The sequence below is a fragment of the Dipodomys ordii genome, unplaced genomic scaffold (assembly GCF_000151885.1).
Source record: "Dipodomys ordii isolate 6190 unplaced genomic scaffold, Dord_2.0 Scaffold120, whole genome shotgun sequence".
NCBI classification, from domain to species: Eukaryota; Metazoa; Chordata; class Mammalia; order Rodentia; family Heteromyidae; genus Dipodomys; species Dipodomys ordii.
Window position 1 is genome coordinate 2045204 of NW_012267336.1, and position 10226 is coordinate 2055429.

Below are 10226 nucleotides of genomic sequence, written 5' to 3' on the forward strand. Positions count from 1 at the left end.
CTAATATGCATGTGGGGTACCCAATTGCCAGCACCGAAACAAATACTTAAAAACGGCATAATTAGGGGGTATATGCGTATAAAATAAAAATTTTTTTTGGTTGGTTATGGGGCTTGAACTTTGGGCCTGGGGGTTGTCCCTTAGCTCTTCAGCTCAAGGTGAGCACTCTACCACTTGAGCCACTTGAGCCACAGCTCCACTTCCAGTTTTCTGGTAGTTAATTGGAGATAAGAGTCTCATGGACTTTCCTTCCCAGGGCTGCCTTTGAACCTCGATCCTCAGATCTCAGCCTCCTGAGTAGCTAGTATTATAGGTGTGAGCCACCAGCACCCAGCAAAACTTGTTTTTAAGTAGAATGCTAAACACAAAATTCAGGTCAGCAGGTTAGATCTGGGAGAGGTAAGGGATGAACAAGGATGAGGATCAGAAGTAGATGATTTTTCTGGGCACAGGTGGCTCACAACCATAATCCTAGCTACTCAAGGAGGCTCAGATGTAAGGATCGAGAATCGAGGTTCGAAGCCAGCCAGGGCAGAAAAATCTCCCTGAGACTCTTATCTCCAATTAACTACTCAAAAGCTGGAAGTGGGTGCTGTGGCTCAAGTGGTAGAGCAGTAGCCTTGAGCAAATGAGCTCAGGGATAGTGTCCAGGCCCTGAGTTCAAGCCCCGGGACTGGCAAAAAGAAAAAAAAAGCAGATGCTTTCTTCTTTGCTTGCTTCTTTCTTTTCTTTTCTTCTTCCTTCTTGCTTTTCTCCCTTTTCTCCTCTCTCTCTCTCAGCAGTACTGAGGTTTGAACTCAGGGCCTCATACTTGCTGGGGTGGTACTCTACCACTTAAGTCAGGCTTCCTTCACAGCATACTATTTCTTGTACTGGTTGTGGGCTCAATAACCACTATAACAAAACGTTACCATAACAGCCATGCCTGATTAGTGATGAGCACATGTCATGGTTCTGGGGTCATGATGAAGCCAATTCTGTGGCTCGGGATGTCCTGTTGTAACAAATAAAAATAAATGAAGTTCTTAGGGTTTGCCCCTAGCTCTGCTTATTTTTGCACTTCCTCCCACAGCGATGGTGGGGGCGGGCGGGGGTCACTGCAACTTTGCTCTTGGCAATCGGGGTTAGTAGCGCAAGGCTGAGCCGGAAATGAAGGGGGGGGCGGTGAACCCACATCTGCTCTAACACTGTTCTAGATAGGTCCTTGTGGTAAGGGTTTCCAAGAATCAACACAGCAGTTAAAGAAGCTGAGCAACATTTACAAGAAATGGGCCCCTGCTCCACCCACCCACCCCTGGTTCCTTTTCCCCTCCCTTTCCCGCCTTCGACTCTTGTCCCCTCCTAGGCCTAAGTGACAGGTGGCAGGCAGGTGGCCATCAGGAGTATTTGCATAGAACTTACCCAACTACAGATCCTAGAAACAAATCCACACAAGTGTCTTGAGTGTCAACACAGTAGTAGCATGTGCAAAGGCCTGAGATTGATACTCGACCCTGTTAAAGTTAACAAATAAGTAAATGTCAGTATAGCAGAGCTGTGGGTGCAGATTCAGTTTCTCTCATCTGTACCATCAGGAGAAATAATAGCGCCCACCTCAAGGAAAGCTGTGGCAAGGATAAGTAAATTCATGCAAAGCATGAAGACTAATGGCAGGATCAGTTCTTCTCGGTAAGGACCTACTATGTGTTTACACTAGGTTAAGTACTGTGGACGACAATGGATGGGTTATGGATCTGCAGGAGTGAACAAACCTTTTTTTAAAAGGACTTTTATTTTCTTATTTTTGCCAGTCCCGGGGCTTGAACTCAGGGCCTGTATGCTGTCCCTGAGCTTCTTTTGCTCAAGACTAGCACTCTACCACTTGAGCCACAGCACCACTTCCGGCTTGTTCTGTGTATATGGTATTGAGGAATGGAACCCAGGGCTTCATGCATGCTAGGCAAGCACTCTACCACTAAGCCACATTCCCAGCCCCAAAAGGACCATTTTTGGGCCTCCAAGGTGCATCTGGTCTGACTTTCCAACTTGTCTCTGCCAGGGTTGCTTAAAAGCAACCATGGGGCCATATGGAATCAGGGGAGCTTAATTCATGTGATTAACAGTTGCATTTCATCTGAATTTCACATCATCAAATACTACTCTCATTACATCTTACTCTTCAACATGTAAAACCGAGGACTAGGGGTGTGGTTCAGGTAATAGAGCACTTGTCTGGCTAGTACAAGGCCCTGAGTTCTAAACCCCAGTATCATTAAAAATAAGTATTTTTTTCAAAAGAGGAAAAAAGACTGAGCTTGCAGTCTGTACAAAAATGTGTTCTATTAGACCCAGTCAAGTGGGGCGCTGGTGGCTTACGCCTGTAATCCTAACTACTCTGGAGGCTGAGATCTGAGGATCACTGTTCAAAGCCATCCCAGGCAGGAAAGTCCATGAGACTCTTATCCCTAATTAAACACCAAAAAGCTAGAGGGTGAGGCCCTGAGTTCAAGCCCCAGGACTGTCACAATTAAAAAAAAAAATGCAAGTACTATAAGCACCTTAATCTTCACCACATAGCTTATGAAAGGAAGCATGATCAAACTAGCTAAAGGGCCCCCCATAGAAACCCGTCCAACATCGCAGTGAGAACCACCAGCAGGCCCCTAGAACCACTATCACCCAGCACGGCTTCCCAGGGATACACAGGTGTCTGTGAAGTGGGATAGAGCACTAGCCAGCATGTGCTCGCAGTTACTTAATGCGAGCTTCCTAACCAGCCAGCCAATGAGGAGCCTCAGAGCAGAAGTTGCTCCTGGAACATAGCAGACGGTGGCAGAATTTGAGCCCATGACAAGAGACTAAATGTGAACTTGGGCCTCCTACCGCTCCTAGTATCTTCCATCTAGCAGAAGTATAATCTTGAGTTTCTCCCAGCACTCCTGGCAGTCTGGATGGATTGAGAAACCACTGAGAACTCACTTCAAGAATGGGAAGGGTGAGGCTCTACCCGATTTCAGTAGAATTCTGAGCAACTTGTAATTGTTCAAGTGTAACTTTACTGGAAGGGATGGGGCGTCCAAGACTCCATGAAGTTGGTACAATGAATGTATGCGTGTGTTGCGGGAAAAGGATGAGGGGAGAGGTAGGAAGATGTGGTAGAGAAAAGGGGAACCTTAGCAAACCATCCCCGCGCCCCCTCTCCCCCCAGAAGAGAGATAACCTTCACTGCAGCCACAGCCACATAGGAGCTGAGCTGGGGTTTGGGACCTAGTCCAAGTTGAAGGGCAGACAAGAAAGATATTATGGTTTGGATCCTCAACCCTTCAAGAGTGCATGGGCCTAGGTCTAAAGTGGGGGATAGATGCTCAGAAGGAACACAGTGGCTGACCCATGGGAAGGAACTGATCATTATAAACAAGAAAATAACATGGACTGGGAACGTGGCTCAGTGGTAGAGTGCTTGCCTAGCATGCATGAAGCCCTGGGTTCCATTCCTCAGTACCATATACACAGAAAAAGCCAGAAGTGGCACTGTGGCTCAAGTGGTAGAGTGCTAGCCAGAGACAGTGCCCAGGCCCTGACTTCAAGCCCAAAGACTGGCAAAAAGAAAAGAATATTTACTAATAGTTAATACTGTATACAGAATAGTGGCCCAGCTCCTGTGTTTTCATACCAGGACATCCTGGGTGTTGGTGACATACACCTGTAGCTCTAACTAGAGGCTGAGAACTGGAGGTCATGGTTCCCCGACCAGCCCAGGCAGGAAAGCTTCTGTGATTCTCCACACCCAGAAACTAGACACATGGGCACTAGCCTGTGATCCCTGGGACAATGGAAGCCTGCAAAGTAGGTGGATGGCAGTTCAGTTGTAGTCCTGGGCCTGGAATAAGACCCCACCTTACCTATCGTTAGTGACAAACAGGGCTGCAGGCAAGGCTCCGTGCTGCTGCCATGGCCTTGCCAGCACAAGGCCCTGAATTCAAACCTTAGTCCCGCTCTGTGCCAAGTGCACTCAAGGGTTCTTGCGTTGTTTGAGGTAACTCACAAATAGACAATAAGCCTGTTCCATACATTACTGGGGGGAGAGGGGGGGGCTGGTGGCACGCACTGGAAATCCGAGCTCAATTCTGAAGACTGAGGTTCAAAGCCAGCCCAGATAGCAAAGCCTGTGACTCTTTTTTGTTGTGGGCCTGAACTCTGGGCCTGGGCGCTGTCCCTCAGCTCTTCAGCTCAAGGCTAGCGCTCTACCACTTCAGCCACAGCCACCACTTCCAGTTTTCTGGTGGTTTATTGAAGAGTCTCACAGGACTTTCCTGCCCAGGCTGGCTTTGAACTGTGATCCTCAGATCTCAGCCTGAGTAGCTAGGATTACAGGCGTGAGCCACTGGCGCTTGCCAGACTCTTATCTCTAACTATGAAAGAGGGAAGTAGAGCTTCAGCTCCAGTGGTCGAGACCCAGCTTTGAGCAAAAAAAAAAGCTACCCAGACCCCAAACTCAACAAAACAAATGCATTAACAATGAGTAATGCAGAACTCTCAGCTCCCTAACTTGCATCGAGGTCTGGGCCCAAAATATTCACACTGGTTCTGGTTCTAGGATCAAGTGATGACTTCCTGTTACAGCCTCAAGTAGCTGAGACTAAACTGCACACTAATATACTGGCTTGTAAATGTTTTACTAGTGAAAGACGTAACTGAAAAAAACAAAAAAAACTTTCTATTGTTAACTGGCGAATTGGGATGTTATGTCTAGGTCAGCTCTGCCCAATAGAACTTACTGACTATAGGAGAAACAGCCGAGGCTAGGGAACCACCAGCCACAAATGGTGAACACTTGAATCCAACCATTTTTTTTGTTGTTGTTGAACTCTGAGCCTAGGTGCTGTCCCTCAGCTCTTCAGCTCAAGGCGAACACTCTACCACTTGAGCCACAGCACCACTTCTGGTTTTCTGAGTGATTTATTGGAGATAAGAGTCTCATGGCTTTTCCTGCCCAGGCTGGCTTTGAACTGTGATCCTCAGATCTCAGCCTCCTGAGTAGCTAGGATTACAGGCGTGAGCCACTGGTGCCTGGCTTTCATGCCAAATCTTATCCACACAATACTTAATGGAAAGTGCCCAAAGTGACCAGTTCACCAGTGCCTACCAAATGCATGTGTGGGCAAGCCTCTTCATGTCTAACAGCAATTAGAAACCACAAGTTAAGACAAAAGATTTTTATTCAAAAAACGCCAGGTATAAAAAAAAAAAAATAAGATCTCTTGAATTCCCCTGTACAGTATTTCACTCAGATAAACCAGCAGGCTACACGCTGCTCAAACACAGCCCCAGAGAGGATCTGGAAGGCACACCATCCAGAACTGCTTTTCATATATTTATCCTATATACACAAGTCAGCAATGCCCCGCCTCCCGAACCCACGGAGCCCACACACACTTGGGTAAGTAGGAGAGGGGGCCCCACAAAGTCAGGGAGCTGTAGCAGCTGTCCCGCCTGAGTCCCGTCACCCCCACAAACAGAGCAAGCGATGCAACCCTCCCCAAAAGGTCCCATAGTCAGAGGAGGAAAGAAAGAAGAAAAAAAAACCAAACAACAGCAACACACACAAAAAAAAAACCCTAAGGCAGGAGCCGTGGAGAACATGGAGCAAGAAGGGAACCAAATAAATAAATAAATAAATACATTAACATTGACCTCCAGGTTAGAATGCGCATCTTTCCAAAAAAAAAAAAAAAAAGAGACTGGTAAAATAACTTAAAGGCAAAATTTAAAAAAAAAATTAGATCAACTACAATCCTTTTGTATACTAGCATGCCAACTATACACACATTTACAGCTGGTCTGTTGTGTTGCATTGCTTCTGCATTTGGTGTGTGTGAGGTCTTGGCTTGGAAACAGTTAAGTAAAAACCAAAAAGGAAGACCAGTTCACTGGGGAGTTTTACTAAAGGAGGCAGAAAAAGGGCAGGTGGCTCAGCAATTGGCCCTCTAGCCTCTTCCATGGCACCTTTCATTGGGGGGGAGGGGGAGAGAGGAGGGAAGAGAGTGAAGGGCACAGGAGCGAAGATTAGGGAACCAAACCCAGGCAGATTTTTGGAGAAGCAGCAGGTAAAAGAGGCAAGTTCAAGTATTTCTCCCAGCACAGCCGGAGTCCCTACACGAAGGCACTCAGAAGAGGTGACAGGGACTTGAAATGGTGATAAGTCTTATCCCACCCCAGTCCGGTTCCCCCTACTCGACCCATCGCGGCAGAGCTCGTGATGAAGGGGACAGACCCCACCCCCACCCCCCACCCCCGGGATCTTGCAAAAGCCCAGCCGAGCTGGGCACCCATGAGAAGGAGAGAACATCTACGGGAGGAGTTGAGGCCTAGGACGCCTGGAGTCTCATCCCCCCTCCTGGGAGGCCGCCTCCAGGGGCCTGGGGTCTGGAATGAGTTGTAAATGTTGTTCCTGTATCAAGCACTGTCCTGCTTGGCGGGAAGTGTCACTGGTCATTGGGACAGAAGCTTCCCCTCCTTGGAGCATCTGACCGGGAGGGAAAGACCTGCCAGAAAGGCTGCTATTTGCTGGTCCCCGGAGACAGGCTGTGGAGATGAATCTCAGCAGTTTCCTGGGGCAGGAGGACATCTTGCATCCACGGATGGTTCTGGATTTCTTCGAAGGATGGACGATCTGATGGTCTCAGGGCCAAGCACCATCTAATGAGATGCTGACATTCTACAGAGAGCAAGACAGACAGAGGTTATGAATGAGTCAACTTGTTTTTACGTGGCAAAGCTCTTCCCAATTTGCTTCCTGGGGGAAGGGGAGGGTGGCCACAAGCCTTGGAGCCTTAAGAAGGCATAGACCAGGCGGAACACTGTGCAGGGGGGAGGCCTCGTCAATGAAAAAGAACAAATACCTAGATCTTGCAGTCTAGTTTCAGTAGAAAATGTACCTCCCCTCTTAAACCTGTGGTTTACAAACTTCAATAGCTTGGGCCTTTCCCACAACACCCACTCACCAGAAATAGGAAGAATGATGATGACAAGGGATTTTGATGAGACATCGCTAAGCATGATGAGGTGATTCAATTTAGCTACTAACTTACAAACACCACCACCACCCAGGATGAGGTCACCAGGACCACAATATTTATCAAGGGCTAAAAGAGCCCTGGACCTTTTTTTTTTTTCTTCCCTCCCTGCAAATATGCAGGGGGCCAGATCTCTGCTGGCATTTTTTTTTTTAAACTAATGATTGTCCCCAGCCCTGCATGGAGGCAAAAACAACAACAACAAAAGAACTTTTCAGAGCTTGGGAGGTGTAGCTCATTGGTAGAGTGTCTAAGCCTGCAGAACACTCCAGTTCCCACCTAAACAAAAACACAGAGCCAGGTGTGATGTATGACCTCTAGAGGGAAAGGTAGGGGATGACAGAGTTTGAGGCCAAACTGGGTTACACAGCAAGACCCTGTCTTAAAATACCCCAGCTTTTCAATCTAGTTAGCTTGTGTTTTCTTTCTTTCTTTTTTTGGTTGGTCATGGTGCCTGAACTCTGGGCCTGGGCGCTCTTCAGCTCAATCTAGTGCTCTACCGCTGGAGCCACAGCGCCACTTCCAGCTTTTTTCTGCTTATGTGGTGCTAAGGAATCGAACCCAGGGCCTTGAGCATTCAAGGCAAGCACTCTACCACTGAGCCACCTTCCCAGCCCAGCTTGTATTTTCTTTAATATGCTCTCCTTCTGACCTCCCAAAGGAAGCTGGATGTATATGACACGGGAACAGATCTCAAGGTATAAATTACTGGCCTGCAATTTTGTTAAACACCAAGGGTCCTGGCCATTCCTGGAGAGAAGTACCTCAGATTGGGCAGCAAGGATTAGCAAACAGCCCTAAGAATTTTTGATGTCTGTAACAAGGAGCTTTCCAGAAATTACCTGAAGAGACCCTCTGCCTGAAGAATACTTGTCCCCTGACGATCTCCTCATCATGCTCGAAAGGAATATCCCCGCACACCATGTCGTACAGCAGGATCCCCAGGGACCAGACTGCTGCCGACCTGCCGTGGTAGCGATGGTAGCGGATCCACTCTGGAGGACTATACACACGGGTCCCTGTGAGCCCCGGGAATAGGAGAAAGCACACCTTAGCAAAAATAAACAGCCCGGCGTACACACAAGGAAGTACCACAATAGAACCCCTTTGTTCAACTAATATATGCCAACTAAGAATAGTTCATAATACAAGGTTCTTCTAAAGATAAAAGGAGATAGACAAACTATGCAAAGGCACTCCAAAACATGAATTTTCACTTAAAAAAAAAAGGAACTGGATAGAATAATTCTTCCTTAACAAATAAAGCACCACCTTTCTCTCAAGAATTGGGCGGACTCCATTCTTGCCTCTAGGGCTAAAAGGAAAGTGAAGGAGCAGTTTATGGCAACTCTCCAACTGAAAGCCTTACCCCCCCCACTCCACCCAAACCCTGAACTTCTTTATAAAATGCTCCAAGAGACTAACAGGGACAGTTACAGACCAAAGTCTGAGGCCATATTGGCTAGGACCACCCTCGGAGGCAGGAACATCCCAGGACTATCCCCATGCTCTGCCCACACCAGGCAAGGATCCCGGCCCAACAACAAGTCAGGGTGCCCTGCCCTTTGGGAGAGCTGGGCCAGACACCCACATTTTCCTCCCCAGACTGGAAAGGTCGACAGAGCCGCAAGGCTGGTTTCAGACCACGTGATTCCTGTTTACAAACTTTGGGTTGTAAAAAAAAAAGGGGGGGTCATCCCCATGGTGCTCACCAGGGGGCAGCAAAGACTTGCAAGGGAAAAAAAAAAACATGGGAGGACCCGACCTGCCATTAACTGTTAAATACAAAAAAATGCAGCCCAACCCAGCGTCCTCCAAGGGCAAATAAACACAAACCACAAGCCCGAGTCACAAGTTCTGAGAGGCTGTCCTTGATTAGGCTAAGCCACTCAGGATGACCCACTCTCCTTCGCTTTGATCGAAGTCTCAGACCCTTCTTTTTCCAAAAGAAGCAGCTAAGCCCCTCCCTGAGATAGGTTTTCATCCTCCCCGGAGGCTCCCAACTCATTTTCAAACCAGCAACAGATCTTATTTCACAACATTTATTCTTGACGCCCTCACCCAACACTAAAGAAGGGGAAAAAAAAAATAGTGAAACTGTTGCTATTCTTTACCCTCCCCAGATCAAAGGGAAGCAAACTGCAGAGCAAGGCCTATCTTACCCCCCCCCAAAAAAAAACCTCCCTTACAAAACAAAACAAAAATTACAAAACCATGCATCAATTTCCATCTCTCCACCCCCATCCTTGTACTGGTGTGTGTGGGGGGGGGAAACTGGGTCAGATGGGAAATCTGGGCTATGGCCCTTGCCCACAACCTCTTATTCATCGGGAAAGCTTGGAACCCACTGGATTCCACACACACAGACACAGACACACACACTCGTGCTAGAAACATTACAGGTTCAACTGGCTTGAAATCCTCTCGGCTTTACTACTAAGGCTGGAGGCTTTCCTCTGACCCACCCCGGTGAACAGGAAAGAGCCAGGAGGCCCAATGACCTTTACAAAGGGCCAGCCGAGGCCTCGGGGCTCGAACGTGACCCCTGGGCAAGCACCCTCCCGGGTCTGGCTCACCATCGAAGTCCGTGTAGACCGTGTCCTTGAGCAGCGCCCCCGATCCGAAGTCGATGAGCTTGAGCTCGCCGCGATTGAGGTCGATGAGGATGTTCTCGTCCTTGATGTCCCGGTGGAGCACCCCGCAGTTGTGGCAGTGTCGCACGGCCTCCAGCACCTGCCAGAAGAAGCTGCGGGCCAGCTCTTCGTGCAGGGCCCCCCTCTCGGTGATGAAGTCGAAGAGATCTTGCACGGGCTCGGGTCTCTCCAGGATCAGGACGAAACTGTTGGGTCTCTCGAACCAGTCCAGGAGCCGGATGACGCCGGGGAAGCCCGAGCTCACCTTCTTCAGCAGGACCACCTCCATGGGCACGCGGGTGCCATTGGGCTGCGGGGACGACGGGGTGGGGGGTGGGGGTGCAGTCAGCGCGGGGCTCGGGACCGCGCCCCACACCCCCATTCCTGGGGTCGATCCCCTCTAGGGGTAAACTCACCAGCTCCCCCCAGTCGGAGATCCGGTCCTTCTCCACGTGTTTGATGGCCACCTGGAAACCCCGTGAAGATCTCCCATTAGAGCCGATCCCCGGGTCGGAGCCTCAGCGCCCCCCCCCGCGCG

General features: G+C 48.9%; 1 protein-coding gene across 1 annotated transcript in view; it reads right to left on the reverse strand.

Annotated features, from left to right (window-relative positions):
* Window positions 1-5180: 5180 nt before the first annotated feature.
* The window catches only part of Pim1 (Pim-1 proto-oncogene, serine/threonine kinase), a 41850-nt gene continuing 36804 nt past the window's right edge, over window positions 5181-10226 (reverse strand). Inside the window, exons 2-5 of the mRNA XM_013029574.1 lie at window positions 10105-10205; window positions 9632-9998; window positions 7898-8074; window positions 5181-6697 (exon numbers count right to left, since the gene is read on the reverse strand). Coding sequence (XP_012885028.1) covers window positions 6540-6697; window positions 7898-8074; window positions 9632-9998; window positions 10105-10205 — 803 coding nt within the window. The 3' untranslated portion in view covers window positions 5181-6539. The remainder of the gene's footprint in view (window positions 6698-7897; window positions 8075-9631; window positions 9999-10104; window positions 10206-10226) is intronic.